This window comes from Chiloscyllium plagiosum, unplaced genomic scaffold (assembly GCF_037043375.1).
Source record: "Chiloscyllium plagiosum isolate Xiang-an unplaced genomic scaffold, Cpla_swu_hap1 HiC_scaffold_14, whole genome shotgun sequence".
Taxonomy (NCBI): Eukaryota; Metazoa; Chordata; class Chondrichthyes; order Orectolobiformes; family Hemiscylliidae; genus Chiloscyllium; species Chiloscyllium plagiosum.
This window is the reverse complement of record NW_028270152.1, coordinates 49986317-50005569: the sequence shown is the minus strand read 5'-3', so window position 1 is coordinate 50005569 and position 19253 is coordinate 49986317. Positions and strand designations below refer to the sequence as shown.

The following is a 19253-nucleotide window of genomic DNA, read 5'->3' as shown; positions in this document are numbered from 1 at the left end:
ACTTGACACTGACATTTTTTACAAACCCATCGATTCCCACAGCTACCTGGATTACATCTCTTCCCACCCTACTTCTTGCAAAAATGCTATTCCATATTCCCAATTCCTCCGCCTCCGCCGTATCTGCTCCCAGGAGGACCAGTTCCACCACAGAACACACCAGATGGCCTCCTTCTTTAGAGACCACAATTTCCCTTCTCACGTGCTTAAAGATGCCCTCCAACGCCTCTCATTCACATCCCGCACCTCCGCCCTCAGACCCCACCCCTCCAACCGTAACAAGGACAGAACGCCCCTGGTGCTCACCTTCCACCCTACCAACCTTCGCATAAACCAAATCATCCACCGACATTTCTGCCACCTCCAAAAAGACACCACCACCAGGGATATATTTCCCTTCCCACCCCTTTCCGCCTTCCGCAAAGACCGTTCCCTCCGTGACTACCTGGTCAGGTCCATGCCCCCCCTACAACCCACCCTCCCATCCTGGCACCTTCCCCTGCCACCGCAGGAACTGGAAAACCTGCGCCCACACTTCCTCCCTTACCTCTATCCAAGGCCCTAAAGGAGCCTTCCACATCCATCAAAGTTTTACCTGCACACCCACTAATATCATTTATTGTATCCGTTGCTCCCGATGCGGTCTTCTCTACATTGGGGAGACTGGGCGCCTCCTAGCCGAGCGCTTTAGGGAACATCTCCGGGACACCCGCACCAATCAACCACACCGCCCCATGGCCCAACATTTCAACTCCCCCTCCCACTCTGCCGAGGACATGGAGGTCCTGGGCCTCCTTCACCGCCGCTCCCTCACCACCAGACGCCTGGAGGAAGAACGCCTCATCTTCCACCTCAGAACACTTCAACCGCAGGGCATCAATGTGGACTTCAACAGTTTCCTCATTTCCCCTTGCCCCACCTCACCCTAGTTCCAAACTTCCAGCTCAGCACTGTCCCCATGACTTGTCCGGACTTGTCCTACCTGCCTATCTCCTTTTCCACCTATCCACTCCACTCTCTCCTCCCTTACCTATCACCATCATCCCCTCCCCCACTCACCTATTGTCCTCTATGCTACTTTCTCCCCATCCCCACCCCCCTCTAGCTTATCTCTCCACGCTTCAGGCTCTCTGCCTTTATTCCTAATGAAGGGCTTTTGCCCGAAACGTCGATTTCGCTGCTCCTTGGATGCTGCCTGAACTGCTGTGCTCTTCCAGCATCACTAATCCAGAATCTGGTTTCCAGCATCTGCAGTAATTGTTTTTACCTTATATATGTCTTAAACAAACTAAAGGCCTCTTAAAAGTTTTGACTTAGGCAGTGTCTTGAAGCCACTTTTGCACCTTTGCCTTTACAACCTTGCTACAAAAAAAAACCCAGGACAAAGTAATCTTTTTAATATGACAGCATCATCACAAACCTTAACATAACCATTTCGAGCAATTTTGGTTTTCATATTTTAAGAAAGCTAAAGCTCATAGAAGGCAGTTCAGTGAAGATTCCCTAGATTGGTCCCTGAGAGAAATGAAGTGTCCTAACATGAAAAGCTGAATATACAGTGTTTATACTCTCTGGTGAATAAATCAATGAATGGTGACTTTATTGAAACCTTCAAGATTCTGAAGGGCTTGACAGGGTAGATACCAATTATTTAGCATGAGAGGGATCTTTTGGAATATTTGGAATTCTGTATCCTGGATAGTTGAGTATGCACCATCATTGTATATTTTTAAGACTGGAGTTGATCAATTTGGGCTTCTCATGGAATCAAAGGATATGGGGGAAGGTCTGTAAATTGGTGTTGAAGCTTAAGGTGACAGATATTTACATTGGCAGCAAGCTCCTGCTCCTATTTCTTCTCTTATGTTTTGAGTTTAAAGGAGGTATGGTTGCTAGCCAGCAATAAATCCACTCTTCAAAATTGAGAATTTCCATTTGAATGTGGACAAATACTTTTGGCTACAATTGTATGAAGTTATCCACTTTATTAGGAAGAATAGACAACCAAAATATTATTTAAAGAGAGAGAGAGAGAGAGCGAGAGCATAGAATGCAATAGTACAGAGGGATCTGGGAGCCCTCACAAATGGAACACAAAAAGCTCGAATAAAAATACAATAGTTAGGAAGGCAAATGGAATGTTGATCTTTACTACAAGTGGAATAAAGCAGAAAAGTGATGAAATTTTGCTACAGATCTACAGGGTGTTGGTGAAACCACAGCATTTAAAATGATCATGGCTGATACTCTGTCTCAATGCTATATTCCTGCTTTCACCCAATAATCCATGATGCCTTTAAAAGCTAGAAGTGGATCTCTGAAATGCCTTCTCAGTGCCGAATTCTGGTATCTGGAATATTAGCTGAATTTGCCATGGTACCATTAATGAGCAGATGTATAGATAGTATCTTTTCGTAGAGATCTTACAGATTTCTTCTGAGAGCAAGATGTTTTTATTTCTTCGGATGGCAGTTGGCTGTCTCTCAATTTTCAAATCTTTTAGCCCCATGATAACATTTTCATTTCTTTCCAGTTGGATTGGTTCGGGGTAGTCAAAACCAACATATTTGGATTTAATTGGTACTTCGTCTCCAAGTATCATTTTAAATTAATTGGGTGAATTTAAATTGTTAGGAGAAAGTGAGGACTGCAGGTGCTGGAGATCAGAGCTGAAAATGTGTTGCTGGAAAAGCGCAGCAGGTCAGGCAGCATCCAGGGAACAGGAGAATCGACGTTTCGGGGATTCCTGAAGAAGGATTTATGCCTGAAATGTCGATTCTCCTGCTCCTTGGATGCTGCCTGACCTGCTGCGCTTTTCCAGCAACAATGCTCTTAACACCTGTATTACAAATATCCACTTAGTGTGAAGTATAACAAATGAATAATGTACCCTGCAGTCTGCTCCCACCACCAACACCACACCTGTGCCCTAACAAGTTCCTCTGCCACTCATTCACCCATTACACATCTGTCAGATGGATATTGGCATGTACAGACATTCATAACGAAGCAAGTGAAAGGACAAAATGGCCCTTAGGATGTAATAGCAATCAAGATTCAGACATGGTGCAAGTCATTTCATTTCCACTGAAATTATTACAACAACTTAAAACATAACATTTTGTCACACATCCAGACGTTTTCACTTTCCTCCTAATTCTCCATGCTAGCTCCTGTGTTGCTTCAGTAGCTGAGGAGGCAAATCTTTCAGATCCTTGCTCTAACTGCCAAGATACTCTTGGCTTATGTTCTGTTTTGAATTTGGTACAGATTTCTAAATGCTTTTCCTGTGTCTATACAGTGGCAAATTTGACCACTGAAGTACATGGCAGCCTGTAAGTTTTTGGCTGGGGATGAGAGCAATAGGTGAAAGTGGGATCACTTCAGTGGTTCAGCACTGCTTTGCTACACATCATTGACAAGCAGAGTTGCACGGGAAAAGCTTTTGAAAAGTGTCAAAATTTAATGCGGGTCTCATGTATTGACCGTCAGTCCTGCAACCCTTCTCTTTGGAATACTCAATGCAGTTACCAGGTAGTCGGGTATTTACTAGGACAGTGTGGGGCCGCTCACTTGTTTAAGCTCTAAGCAGGATGGCAATTCCACTCACAGTGTCTGTAGTTCCACCTGGTATTACAAATGAACCTGCAGGAGGGATGAGCCATGGATCCTCAGGCAGAGTCAAGTGTGGACAGGACCTTTAGATTAGATTCCCTACAGTGTGGAAACAGGCCCTTTGGCCCAACCAGTCCATAATGACCCTCTGTGGAGTAACCCACCCAGAGCTATTTCCCTCTGATTAATGCACCTAAATGGGTAATTTAGCAGGGCCAATTCACCTGACCTGCACATCTTTGGACTGTGGGAGGAAACCAGAGCACCCAGAGGAAACCCACGCAGACACAGGGAGAGTGTGCAAACTCCACACAGACAGTTGCCCGAGGCTGGAATCGAACCTGGGACCCTGGTGTTGTGAGGCAGCAATGCTAACCACTGAGCCATCGTGCCACCCAGATGTGGATTGCTCCTGAGGTGAGTGGAGTTAATGCTGGGTACTTGTTTAGGAACAGGGCACCTATAAATGAAGGGTCCTACTGATTGGCCTTCCTGAATGGTGAGAACTCAGATGTCATTGGTTGAGGATCTTAACGGGTAATGTGGCTAATTGGGGACCTACATTTTCCTCTGGCTAGAAAGGTTGGACTACTCACATTTTTCACATAGTTAATGCATTGGCCAAAAGATTCTGCACAACCCGCATGATAACACTTCAGAAATTTCTTCGAATAACATGGATGCAGCTTCTCTCACAATAACATCTCATCCTTCAATTTCCTACACCACTAATCTACCAGGGATTGGTTATATCCATTCCACCAACACCTCCCCACCCCAACCTCCATTGCTGTCGAAAGTGGGCATAACCTTCCCATACCTCACCAAGGTGATGATGGTGCTCTAGCAATAGCTCCCTGCCTTTTGCATCTGCGTCCAATTGCATAGAGCTTGGATAGAATTTTCTCCCTTGCCCAACTTAGTACTGATGTGAGTTCTCCACCTTTTTCCAAGCCACCATTATCTGTGCATATGAAGTATGAATTACCAGAGAAAATCCAACTGATTCTCTGTTTGCACACACTGAAGTATGAGTACTTGTCTGATTGGATATCTGTTGGCTCTGTGATGGTGTTGAGAAGTCCTCTGAGGAATTACTCTCAGGGATTTCCTGCAACCCCTACTCTACATGCAAGGGCCGTGAAAAGACAAAGCAAACAAAGGGCCATGATTTAATCTTGGCAAAGTCACAATCTTGACAAATCACCACATTCTTTCGCACATGGCTCAGTTAATGAGGAAATCAAATCAGCATATGTATGTCAGAGAAATTGGTGAGTCTGTCACCAAATTTCTATGATTTCCATTTCACTCCATGTCTAACTGGTTCGAAGAGTGACACTATTAGTAGCAGTCGAACTCCAGTCCTGTCCTTTCCTTTTGTATTTTACTCTCTCTTCTTTCAAAAGGCATGTAAACAGAACTTTGAGTAGGGGAAATTGCTGTATTCACATGATAGATGCAGTGCATTTGGTGAGATTGACCACGTAATACGTGAACTCATTTCTATCTACCTCGACACTGTCCTATTCCCCCCTAGTCCAGGAATTCCCCACATACATTTGAGACACTACCCATGCCCTCCTCCTCCGCTAAGACTTCAGTCTCCCCGGCCCCCTATGCCTCATCTTCACCATGGATATCCAATCCCTCTACACCTCCATCCGCCATGACCAGGCCCTCCAAGCCCTCCATTTTTTCCTCTCCCGATGTCCCCAACAGTACCCTTCCACCGACACTCTCATTCGTTTGGCCGAACTGGTCCTCACCCTTAACAATTTCTCTTTTGAATCCTCCCACTTCCTCCAGACCAAAGGGGTAGCCATGGGCACACGTATGGGCCCCAGCTATGCCTGTCTCTTTGTTGGCTACGTAGAACAGTCGATCTTCTGTAATTACACCGACACCACTTCCTACCTCTTCCTCCGCTACATTGATGACTGCATTGGTGCCACCTCATGCTCCCGCGAGGAGGTTGAGCAATTTATCAACTTCACCAACACATTCCACCCTGACCTTAAATTTACCAGGACCATCTCTGACACCTCCCTCCCCTTCCTGGACCTCTCCATCTCCATCCCCAATGACACTGACATTTTTTACAAACCCACCGACTCCCACAGCTACCTGGATTATACCTCTCCCCACCCTACCTCTTGCAAAAATGCCATCCCGTATTCCCAATTCCTCCGCCTCCATCGTATCTGCTCCCAGGAGGACCAGTTCCACCACAGAGCACACCAGATGGCCTCCTTCTTTAGAGACCGCAATTTCCCTTCCCACGTGGTTAAAGATGCCCTCCAACACATCTCGTCTACATCCCGCACCTCCGCCCTCAGACCCCACCCCTCCAACCGTAAAAAGGACAGAGCGCCCCTGGTGCTCACCTTCCACCCTACCAACCTTCGCATAAACCAAATCATCCGCCGACATTTCCGCCACCTCCAAAAAGACCCAACCACCAGGGATATATTTCCCTCCCTACCCCTTTCCGCCTTCCACAAAGACCGTTCCCTCCGTGACTACCTGGTCAGGTCCATGCCCCCCTACAATCCACCCTCCCACACCTCCTCCCTCACTTCCATCCAAGGCCCTAAAGGAGCCTTCCACATCCATCAAGTTTTACCTGCACATCCACTAATATCATTTATTGTATCTGTTGCTCCCGATGCGGTCTCCTCTACATTGGGGAGACTGGATGCCTCCTGGCCGAGCGCTTTAGGGAACATCTCCGGGACACCCACACCAATCAACCACACCGCCCCGTGGCCCAACATTTCAACTCCCCCTCCCACTCTGCTGAGGACATTGAGGTCCTGGGCCTCCTTTACTGCCGCTCCCTCACCACCAGACGCCTGGAGGAAGAACGCCTCATCTTCCGCCTCGGAACACTTCAATCCCCGGGCATCAATTTGGACTTCAACAATTTCCTCATTTCCCCTTCCCCCACCTCACTCTAGTTCCAAACTTCCAGCTCAGCACTGTCCCCATGACTTGTCCTACCTGCCTATCTTCTTTTCCACTTTTTACATGAATTCATGTAAAACTCTGTTATCTCACTTTTTAGATTAGAATCAACCTAAACATCATGGCATAGACACAGAACACAGGGGCTAACACCGTCAACATATTGTCTAGCTATCACCATTGTAAACAGCTAACCCGAGAATGCAACTTTAAGAAAAAGGGCTTTGTGATTTACACATGAAAGAAGTGAAACTATCATGATATTCAAGCAGATGAAAGACTCAACAGATAATCAAGGTATTTTTCAATGTATAATTTCAGTTACATCACACTGTAAATTTTGCTATAAGTTTTGTGTTTTAGGATTGAGTCCTCCACCTGATGAAGGAGCGATGCTCCGAAAGCTCGTGTGCTTCCAATTAAACCTGTTGGACTATAACCTGGTGTTGTTTGATTTTTAGCCTCCAACCATGGTTTATTAATGGAGCAGTAGGTTTCCTCCTCATATTGCACCCAACAATAATTACATAAGCAGTCTTATATCTAGATTCTCTCCTTGCTATCCATCCCAAATACCTTCAGTTTCCATTTGTACCATTAAATACAGCTTGTCCCTTGGAATACAGCTGAAGTAATTTGGATACATATCATATTCACAACACACCTTGGAGATGCAAAATCCTGAAATCAACATTCAATAGTACAATATAGTTGAGATTATATGTTCTAATCCACTCAATTGACTTCTGAGTTTCTTCACACAATTCAAATCCCAATATGGAAGGTACCTACAGATTATTACCAAACTCCTTTATCTCTATAATGCTTCTATTTCTTTCCTTTTGTATTGTTTATTACTTTTTCTCCCTATTTTCACTCTTTGTATCTGTCTTCTTCTGGGTCCCTGCAGTTTTACCTCTATTTGCTAGGTGATTGGGATAGAATGGTATAATGAGCAAGAGAATCACTATGAGCTATAGATCACATTTAGGGTGGAAGTTGTGGAAAAATATGTGGTCATATTAATCACTTGCTTTTCGTGGCATCCTTATTTCCTCATGTTTTTCTTCGCCATTCCCTCTCCTGTCACAACCCTAAACTACTGTCCACCCTTTTTACTTGATAGTCACTAAAAATTAACCTCTGTTCACTCCATTCCTCTTCCAATTGCTCACACCTAAGTTGGGTACTGAAAGGGTAATGGTCCACTTGTTGTTAACTGGTTTCTTCTTTCATCTCATTCCTATTTAGTTCCCTCAAAATGTTTACTTCTGTTTTCAAAACTATAAAAAGGTCATTAAAAATTGGAACAACATTAAACAAACAAAACAATCTTTATTTTACTTTCACCTCTCTCCTCTCTGACTCTATTCTCACCCTGACACACTAATCTCTCCCTGGACACATTTTTCTCTCCTTGACCAATCTCCCTTTCACTCCAGTCTCTTTCTTTCAAAGTCCACTCGTTTCTTTATTTTTGATTGCGGACTAAAAATGGGAAAAGGTTTGTTTTAAAACCAAGGATTGTGGAAGGCAATTCTGCATATTTGAAAACAGGTTACTGGACCTCATTGTGATTTGCATTTTCACTGTTGCTTTGCAAGCAGTGGGTGAGGGAGATAAGATAGCACATCACTGGGTATACATGTAGAGTGAGCTTTAACCAGCAAAAGAGTGCTGATTAGTTTGTGCCAATTGTGACCAGTTGTGGATGCCGGAGGTCATCAGTCTGAAGAGAACTCTCTGATTGGTTCCTGGGTAGCATAGCAGCTGCTGTATGTGACAGTATATGGGCACAAGGTCTCCAGACTGGAAGAAACTGGTTGCATCTCTGTATCTCTGAAATAAAAAGAATCAAAGACTGAAGAAAGCCAGTTATCTTCTGTCATCAGTTGCTGTAAGCTATTGCCTTTGACCAGTAACTAAGAGATTTTATAATTCATGTACTGATTGCTCCATGCATCTTTTGAAAAAGTAAAAGAATTCAGAAAGAGGATTGGTGAAAAGTGGTTTTTGGGAAGCAAAAGGTGTATCTCATCTAATCCTGTTATTGGTGCTATTAAATTGTACTTCACCAGTGTTTTTTCCCCCATCCATAACACTGAGTTAGTTTTATTTATTTGTGTCTAACTGCCTGAGGATATAGACGTTTTGAAAGGAGGTTACAATTTCAAAAGAAGAGTTCTGTTTTGTCTATCACGAGTATTTATTTATTTGCAATAAATAGAGTTCTTGTTAAATATAGGATTCTGGTCAGTGTTTTCTGTAAACATGATTCAATCAGATAGATAAATTAGAAACTGATTTGTACTTTTATTAAATTACTGAATTTTTGTGGTGACTTTGGAAATAGTGGGGTGTATCAACGCAGTTTCCAAAGTGGGTTGTAACAATACGCACCTCTTCTGACTCATCTCTTTCTTTCACACCTATCTCTCTGATTCTAGTCACTCTGTCACATACATCTCTCTTTGACTCTAATTTGTCTGCTGTCTGTCTCCCTCTCACACCCCTCTATAACAGTGCAGGCCATTCAGTCCCTCAAGTCATGGCGACTTCTGAATCAAGCTCCATATTTTTATCTCTATACAAGTTTAACACATCTCAAAAGTTTAAGGATAAGCACCTCAAGTGGTGTGCCTGCAAGTCTATTGACCAAACGATGTAAAATGAGAATCTGCTCAGTGGTTTGCTTTTTGGCTAGCAGAAACATCACAGGGTGATTGGCTTCTTTCAGTGCTGTAAACATTCCATGATTCTATTAACATAAATACAATGAACATGTAATCAGAACACTTTTCATTTTCTTTCTCTTACACACAATCTGCGTCCTTTTAAATATAGTACCTTGATAAAGTTAATGACAGGTGCTCTTTCTCTTTCAAAATTACCTGAAAAAAAGCTATTGGTTAGAAAGAACATGGAGCTTAAAAATATCTCTATTAGTTCTGACCTTACCTTGTTTGTCTTTTTCTCTCTTCTGTCCTTGACTTTGAGATGACAGATGGTTAGTGGTAAGGTCAGTCTGCATTTGGTGTTTGGTCACTGGGTGGTGAATGTCATCATCACCACCTCTGTGTTTCCTCACAATTCTTCAATTCCATTAGATCTCATGGCCCTTTGAATCTCCAGTTTCTTTTCCATTCTTAATGTAGAAAGTTAATTAGTCATCTACCATTCTCAATCACATGCAGTTTCATTGTATTTTAACATCTTTGAAAAATAATAGAAGAAGTAAGTAAATAATACGAAGTGTTAAAGAAATGTATTTCATCTGTATAACTAACTGAATGCTATTGATGTAGCTCTAAAGTTAGGCACACTCCATGCTCACACTGTAAAATTCAGAGTGACAGGTGTGGGCAAAGTAATTAAGTTCAAACCCAGGCTTCTGGGAGAGGCAGATAGCTTCAAGTCAAAACTTTAATAAAAGCATACAAAGACATAAAAAATTCAATAAATAAATGTAACCGTTCTATTGTGATACACGTATTTTATTAATCATTTATGCTGTTTAAATATTGATTTTGGACACTAGAAATTTCTGTAACTGAGAAAAATGATGCATGAGAAATAAAGTCAGAAAGCATTTTGAGTAATTGTGGAAACCTGGTGGCCCAGTTATGCAAGTGAAGGATGATTGCTCTCTTACTATAAAATAGTAGCGATTGTATGTCACACAATGAGATATGTGAAACATTGAATATGCTTGTCATCACTGCTCTTAAGGGAGGAGCAAGTACTACAGGCATTGTCAACTAAATATACACTTCAAGAACTTTATATTTAATAGAAAAAAAACTTAAGTCTGATAGCATTTAATAGAATACAATGTCAAATATTCAATTTGAAAAGCAATAATATCCAAAAATGAATTAAAAGAATTTAACTTTGCTTGAACATTATGAACAGTTCAGACCACTGCAAAATGATATTGATTCAATAAATTTGCTTTCTGATGCTTTGCAATACAACTGTCACACAGGACATCACCTTTCTATTAAGCTAAATAACGTGCTTGGTGAATGTATTGGGTGAATAAAGCACCGTCAGATGGTACCACTTGAATCACTTCATCATTTCCACGTTGTTGTGATGTAGATTGATTCCTTTTGATATGAATCAGTAGTGTATAATTTATTGCACATTCAAGCTTCAAGTTTAGTATAATGACATTTTTAAATCTCCTAGTAAAAATGAGCAACCACTGTAAGAGTAAACAGTTTAATTTACTGTAGACCATACTAATAATACAAAGTAATCAGACATATGTACAGCTCTCTTGAATACAAAGAGAGAAATCCATGGATTACAATGATCACGCAAAGTAACTGGTACTGTCAATGCACATCAGTATCTTTTGGTTATAACCCTGCTACCTTACATCTGGAAAAGCTGGAACAGGTTCTTTGTAACATCCCATGTGAATTCCAGAAGTGATTTTTGTGTGGTTGTTCATACCATTGAACATTGTACATTGGTCAGGTATGGTATATTAAGCAAAGCCAGCATGCTATTAGTGCTTGATGGAATTGAACCATATGGGAATTATGTAAGAAGCTGTAATTGATTGCAGAATCAAACATCCTCTATAGAAATAAAGCATTTGTTTTCCAAGTGTGTTGGATGTTATTTCCTATTTCAGCTTGCTTCTCTGTGATGCATCTTTTGAAACAGGATTTGATTTATTCAGTCAGCAACGTATACGCACTGACAATGGCAATTGAATCAACACCACAGCAACTTGTATTTTTGAGTGTACAGTGCCATAACGATGCCAGATCAGAAAGAATCCATTAATGATGGATTTGAAAATTGAATCATTGTATTCAATTCCAGAATAGAAGGTCAATGCCCATGGATATCTGATCTTAATGTTTCTCACTGAAGAATAGTGGACTTGGCATCGTACTTGTACCATCATCAGCAATAGTGATGATCAGTCAGTGTATAAGTACCAAATCTAGTGGGTCCAGGAATGCTTCAAATGGTGTTACACTTTTGTATTGTAAATTCTGATATGATTGCAGTGTTTGAGTTAACTGTCCGTCATAATGGCTGTCTTCCATCATTACGAATAGTCTGGAGTCTGAGTTTTAGGTTCTCGGATGGATCTAAATAATTGAATAAAAAAGAAAAATTATGAATTTCCATTAAAAGTAAACATCAATACTTGCTTTACTAAACAGAATACTATTTCTGAGATTAACTTTATTACACTGTGAGTTGGACATAAAAAAATGAAGTATTGCTAAACGATGTTAAATGTTAATGAGGTGAATTTAATGTTTTCTAGAATTGCTCTCTTTTTAGTACCTGGTATATTTATTGTTTTATACAGATCTTCATTTATAGAAGTCTTTTAAAGTTTTGCACACATAATACAATTCATTATAATATACAGGTCTGTTTTCTGTTCCCTAAATTTCTAATATTGATTACTGAAGTAAACCTACGGTATATACAGGGGGGGTAATTTTCAACCTATCGTTTAAATATAAAGCAGGCAATATGGGTCAGGTAGCCATTACAAAACTGCCCGATCTTCCTTTCCATGCAAATCAATAGAAAGACAAATTCAGCTGTTCCTATAAACAGGATCCAGTGAGGCAATGCTGTTAAGTTGAAAATTAACCTCACAGCTAATGAGAAATTCTAACACATGATGTTTTGAGAAAACTAAAAATTGGATTTCTAAAACACTAATACTGTTGTTGGTGAGTTGGCATATTTCATCATCTATGCTTGAAATCATACCATTTAAATATAAATACAATATTTCTTTATCTGCTATTCCAGTGGTAGTAATAACCTGTTTACAAAATATACAATCCATTGCTAAACATAATAACTTTATGCAAAGATAATGACAGCTGAGAATTTCCTTGAGAGAACTCCTGTTTCATCATTCTGCAAGTGTGACAGAAATTTCTCGAGCAACAATTATAATGGCTTCCAGGTGGTAGTGTGGAATGTGGGAGATGTAATAGAATAGAAGGATCTGAGGAGGAATGACTCCTTGATGCAGTCCTGTGGCCGAGGAATCTTCCCATTGGTTTCAGGTTTGCAAACATAAACGTCCTGTTGAGTACCATTTACAGAGCTGCCTGCATTTACCAAATGGTGTACTCTCTTCCTTTCTCCAGCTCCATTCTTAATGCTTGAGCTATGATATGTCCCAATGTGGGAGTCCCCAAGACTGCAGTATACCTTGTTTGAATTTTATAAAAGTCAGGTTGACTCTGACTGGTCAATGCATTGCCTTGAGAAATGAACCAGAGAACGGCTGTCCCTATTGTGTTGAGGTTTGTTTCTTTGGCAGTTAACTGTTACTCATCTTCTAACTGGTGCATTGTCCAAATTCAATGCCATTATCAATCAGTATTCACTAGTTAAACCAATCAATGTTCTCATGTTATACAATATAAATGACAAGATCATCATTTATTGCCCATTGCTAATTGCCCTTTTTGAATTGCTGCAGGTCTTGCAGTGTAGGCACATGTAGAGTACTGTAAAGGAGGGAGTTCCACAATTTAAACCCAGTAACAGTGATGGAACAGTGATCTTTTTGCAAGTTAGGATGATGTGTGATTTGGAGGTGAACTTGGAGATAGTAGTGTTGCCTTGCATCTGCTGCTCTTGTCATTCAAGATGGTAGAGGTCATGTGTTTGATTGTTGCTAACCAAGAAGCTTTGACAAATTGGTATTGAACATCTTGTAGCTGACACACATTTTTGCTGCTGTGTGCTAAAGGGAATGAATATTTACTATGAGGTCTTGGATAATCATAAAGTGGACTTCATTATCTGAAAAAACATTGAGCTTCTTGAATGTTGTTGGAGCTGCACTCATTCAGGCAAGTGGAAAATATGCTTGTAATGCATAGATGTTAGACAGGCTTAGGGGAATCAGGAAGTTAGTTATTCACTAAAAACTCTCAGCCTCTGACCTGCTCTTGTATTACAGTATTATATGGCTGGGCCCGTTCAGTTTTTGGTCAACGGTAAACAACAGATCTTGATAGGAATTTCAGTGACAGTAATGCAACTGAATTTCAATGGCAGATGGTTAGATTATCTTTTCTTGGAGAATTGTCATTGCTTGGCACTTGTTGGGCTAAAATATTAATTACTACCTGTACCCCATCTCTAAATATTGTCTGGTTCCAATGTCATGAGACATGGACTGCTCAGCTCTTCAGTAAAAGTCATGAATGTTATTAAGTATTGTGCCATCAGTAAATATCCCTCTTCTGACCATATATATGACATTGCTCTAGTTGACTCTAGACATTCTTTCAATCGTTATGATATGTAAGTTGATATGATTATGATTTAATATGACAATTAATAGTCTGCTCATTATGCAGATGCAAACAGACTTATCATTTCCATTCTGTACTCTGAATATTTTCTATGAAATTTACTGGGATTCAGCTCCATTGGTGGGACAAAATATTTACAATTAAAGGGGAATTAACAGCATGATACATTTTATGAAAACAAAACTGAAATGAGATTAATCAATATTTCCTGTACCCTGCAGCTAACCGCTGTGTGTTACTGCCTGTGATTACTTGGTTTCTGTTTTCACTCATCGTTTGCCATTTGATATATTCACCATACTTCTAAACATCAGATCAAATTAGTCTCATATATATCATTCTAAATCCCATTTCTATATCAATATCATAATATTAACTACAACACTTAATAATCCTTACACTCCCTGATTTGAATTGACGATTGCAAAATAGTTCATTGCATTCAGCTGCCTTCTAAGAGGTTATTAAGCGAATGAAATGTTTTGAAATGTTTCATTCCTAATTGCAATGAAATTGTAGCTGTGTTAGGGTAACTTTCAGAGTTACGAAGACTAATTGAACTAGAAATTGGTTTGCAGAATGCTACTTGTGGTAATGCAGTGGAAATCTCACAATGCTATATTTTTGGGCCCTGCATCTTTGGCTGCTCCTGAGTGGACAGATCGCATTCCTTGAGAATCAAGGAATCATATCTAGTGTGACCCTGCCTTGATTCATTGCTAACTTAATGTCATATAGCACAATTGCAATGAGTGTCCAGATGCATTATTTACTCAATTGAAAGACAGGCTCAGCAGAGGTTTCATTCAAAGGTCCAGGCACCCTGATTGCTAGTAAGTAAATTCTTGGCACTTCTCCATTTAAACAGTGATTGGAAGTACTGGAGTATTTTTGGAGCTGTTGTAGTGGGTTGTTGGGTTTGAGAGATGTATCCTCAAGAGGGATGGATTAAGCATCTAGGCAACAAAGGAATCAGTGACATGTGCATTAAAAAAGTTGAATTTTCCCCAAGTTTGGAAGCACTTTGTTGGTCCTGAATCTGTGTTTCTTGACAATGTTCCCACCAGCATACGTTTACAGGAGGTGTCCATTGAAGGTAGGATGCAGATGATCCCATAGAGAGGCATGAAGGTATTAGATTAGATTCCCTACAGTGTGGAAACAGGCCCTTCGGCCCAACAAGTCCACATCAACCCGCTGAGGAGTAATCCACCCAGTCCCATTTCCCTCTGACTAATGCACTACAAGCAATTTAGCATGGTTAATTCACCTGACCTGCACAGGTTTGGACTGTGGGAGGAAACTGGAGCACCCAGAGGAAACTCAGGCAGACATGGGGAGAGTGTGTAAACTCCACACAGACAGTTGTCTGAGGCTGGAGGCAGCAGTGCTAACCACTGAGCCACCGTGTCACCCTAATTTGTCTAGTTGACAATTCTTCCAGGAGACGGGGGCATTCTAAAGAAATGGGAGACATAGATGCCTACTAGAAACTATAACAGAGTGCCATGAAAAGCAAGTCCCAGAACTGTCTGGCTCCTTGGCTTGGAGAGGGCACTTCCATGGGGATGCATTTAGCCATAATTGCACCTTTTGAACATTTGCTAAGCTTCTGAGCTCCTGCTGAAAAACCACTTTCAAAGTATTGCTGTGCTCCTGACACAATGAGGGTCGGGGTGGGGACATTGGTGAACTTGGATCAGACTCAAGATCCTTAATTCAGGCCTTAATTACCTTGATTACTTGCTGTCTCCACTGAGTAGGCTGCTGGTTCCAGTAGGTACTGGGTCCTAAGAAACATTTTTGGAAGGTGAACAACATCAGATTGTCATTTCCAATATGAATGTCCATTACTTTCCAAGAGATCCATGGTTACAACACCAACAGTCTGCTCATCATGATAGATAGAAGGATGAGGATGACCTTGGTTAGAGAAGGGACTTAAAGAAGGAATATTCTATCATTCTTAATGCTTTCAATGGTAAAGAACCACCCAGTGCATCCTGGTCTATAATATGAAGTACCATCTCTTTCAAATGGCTCAGGAGAGGCAAGAGGCTTTGTCTCCTACCAGCTCTACTTTATTTCCTTCTATTGTGTGTCAAAACCTCCTGCAAAAGAGGAGGAATGTCAGTGATTATTCAATACTGTTTGGGTGAAGTGTCTGCTGGACTTAAAAGCAAGACATATGTGGGGACAGATAAAGATGGGTTGCGAGGCTTTCTTGCAGCATGTGAGAATGCTGTTCACAATACTATCTCAGTGGAGCCATTTGAAAGTAAATATATTTGGCTTTGCACATAGCCAAACAATCATTAAGCAAAGGCTCCAATATGGCAGAGTGATACAGGACACCTGGTCTCATTCAATAACTGGATCATTATTGCAGGATTTTTTGAGCTGCTATAACACCAGAATGATTTTTTTTTCTGAATGCATTACAATTGGACAGCTAGCAAATTGCTGCCTACACCAAAGTTCAAGCAGTACAGATGGCTTTCTTTGAGCACAATAATATATGGGCAAGCCTTTGAAATGTTAATTTTCCCATCTGAACCTGTACTTAAAAGGTGCCTATCTCTTTCAGTTTATCCCATTTTCTGTACATGGACTGTTCATGTACATGTGGCCACCCCTGGGGGCATGATAGCAGGTGAGTGCGGGAGTCAGTAATAAATTGGTTGCAGGCCTCAGTAGCCACATGTCTGACCCTACCGTACTTGTACTACCAGCTTGGGGAAGTATCAGGAAGCACATCATTCATAGGCCAGTTGATGGTCAATTAAGGGCCTTCTCCCACTGCCCCTGGAACTTTACCCATGGAGAGGGGGAGGTCCACACCAAGTATGCAGCCGAGTGTGATTCACTGGCTTGGCAGGTCAAAGTTCGGGGAGGGGTATATGCCTCCTCCAGATATCCAGTGCACCCCTCCACTAAGGTCTTCATCCCCTAACAATATTATTTTCTAACAAAAAGGTTACTTTGGTTTAAAATGTATTAGCAGCTATTTTTGACCAAGGTGAAAAATCTTTTGCCTTATTTAGTGAAAACAGCATAACAAAATGTCACCAAATAGAAAGTGATTGGATAAAGAAGTATACTTCTTTTTTTCCTGTGAACCACATGGAGAAAACTTTCAAAATATTTCTATGGAACAGCCGAAGTATTATTTAATTATCTAAAGAACAAAAATATTTTGATCAGACATGACACAGCCATTCAATTTCTTTGAAAAGACTTCAGTGAAATGTTCTAATATAAGCACATTCCTTTGCTATCAGGAATCATCAATCATGATTCACCTATACACTATCTAAAATATATTGTTACATTAAATGTTATTTCAGGTAGCCCATATCCAAGACTTGAATGATAAAAATAACAGCTAAAGGAAAGATTCTCTGTTTGAACAGTTGATCATATTTTATTGTAATTCAGGGAAAAGGAAGGGTAGCTGTAAAAGTATTGGCAGAAAAATATTTTATTTGAAAGGTTTTACAATCTTTCTTTAGAACTGTATAGTTTAGACTTTCTGCAATGCTACAATGCTACAATTAATGTCATTTAGAATTACAGGATTCAATGGGGTCAGCCTGTCATACACTGATGTTAGTTCTCATTTGTATATAGAGTCAAATAAAGCAGAGGCAAAATGTTTCTACAGAAGAAAGCTTTTATAATAATACTTAAACTATCAATTTTTCATCCGCACAGAATAAAGGAACCTGGAAAATAGCAAGTTTAATAGCAGTTTTGTACATGAGCCACAAAATAAAACATTTTCATCACACTAACTACATCCATATACTATCTATTTTAAATGGTTTGCATTTCTTGTCTTTTCCATACACAGTATAAGGATGATACTTCAGAGCAATTTAGTAAATTTTAACGCTTGATCCAGCTGATTACAAATTAACAAATTTACATTATCAATGTTGTACTAGCCATTGTGATATACTGGGGTTGATACCCAGTTATATCAAGTAATTGTTGTGTGCTTGTTTATTTTCAATTGATTCAATTTATTTTACATAGTACATGACTTGAACTTGAAAACTGCACGGAAAATATAGAATTGCATGATGGAGTCAGATGCATAAAACCATACAAGATCCAGGTCAAGTGATGATCTCCATCAGACCAGTGGGGAACATAATGGAAATGATGGATTAGGCCAGTAAACTACAAGAAAACAAGATAAAGATTGCAAAACATACAATGTAATATCATGAACAAGAATAGTGATGAAAAATGGTGCCAAAAGAATATTAAATGCATGGAAATTTAAAAACATGCAAAACCCCCTATAGAAATGTACAATCCTGTTGTGAACAAGGCTTCAAATACCATGGAATATGTCTATTAATTTAGAAGTAGGTTGGAGGGTGAAGGCTGGTTAATTCAATTCCAATTGAATTTCTAATTCCATATATGCAACGAGACGGTGCTGAATCGAAAAGAAGACTGAGAGGCAATTTCACTTGCTTGATAACAATAGACAGTTTGAATGTCTTATCTATGTGCATTATATTGACCAAGAAACGTGCACATCACCAGTGCAGCAAGCATATATTAGTTAATTGATTATACTGACAACTTACCAAGATATGCAACAGCCAGTATTGACTAAAATGCAATATTATGCTGGAGATCTATTATACTTATGGTGGATAAGCTAATAATTCTCATAGACTTCACACTAAAGAAGTTTATACAACTTTTTACAGCTTGCATTTTAGAATAAAACAGTTACATCAACAGGATCAAAATATAAATCAAATTTAAGTTCGAGATAATGCTTTAGTTTGAGAGTAGACGTACAAACTGCTGAATAGAATCTATTAAACATAGCAGCTGACAGAACTAGCTACCAAAGGTGCAACCAGATCCTTATATTTTTGATACATAACATTTCCAGCTGCACTGCTGGAAATGGTTCAGCAAGTTAATGTTCATTGTGGTAGCTTCCACCAATATTCTTTCCTTGAATAAGTCCAAGGATCTATTTGGTTTCTTGCAGTAGAGGAATAACCACTTGTGAGTCTTAAAGAGAAGCTGTCATCTTAGCAAATTGTAGTTTACTGCATGATAGGAAATAAGTATGAAATACTTAGCTAATCATTGGTCCAGATACTTCAATCACTGTTCGAACAAAATCGATGATTATTCTTGCCTGTCGGCAATTTTGCCAGCCAAGATTCTGAGTCGAGCAGCATCAGGAGTTAGAGAAGTCGTCATTTCGGGTGTAACCCTTCTTCACGATTTAAGGGCTACACCCGAAGCGTTGACTTCTCTACCTCCTGATGCTGCCTGGCTTGCTATATTCTTCCAGCATCGCGC

General features: G+C 40.2%; 1 protein-coding gene across 4 annotated transcripts in view; it reads right to left on the bottom strand.

Moving 5' to 3' along the window:
- Positions 1-10048: 10048 nt before the first annotated feature.
- Positions 10049-19253, bottom strand: part of tafa1b (TAFA chemokine like family member 1b) — a 478998-nt gene continuing 469793 nt past the window's right edge. For all 4 annotated transcript variants that reach the window (XM_087994425.1, XM_087994424.1, XM_087994423.1 and 1 more), the window contains one exon: positions 10049-11696. Coding sequence is in view for 1 of the 4 variants with exons in the window: in XM_043708309.2 (XP_043564244.1) it covers positions 11679-11696 (18 nt within the window). In the remaining 3 variants the exon portion in view is untranslated. The remainder of the gene's footprint in view (positions 11697-19253) is intronic.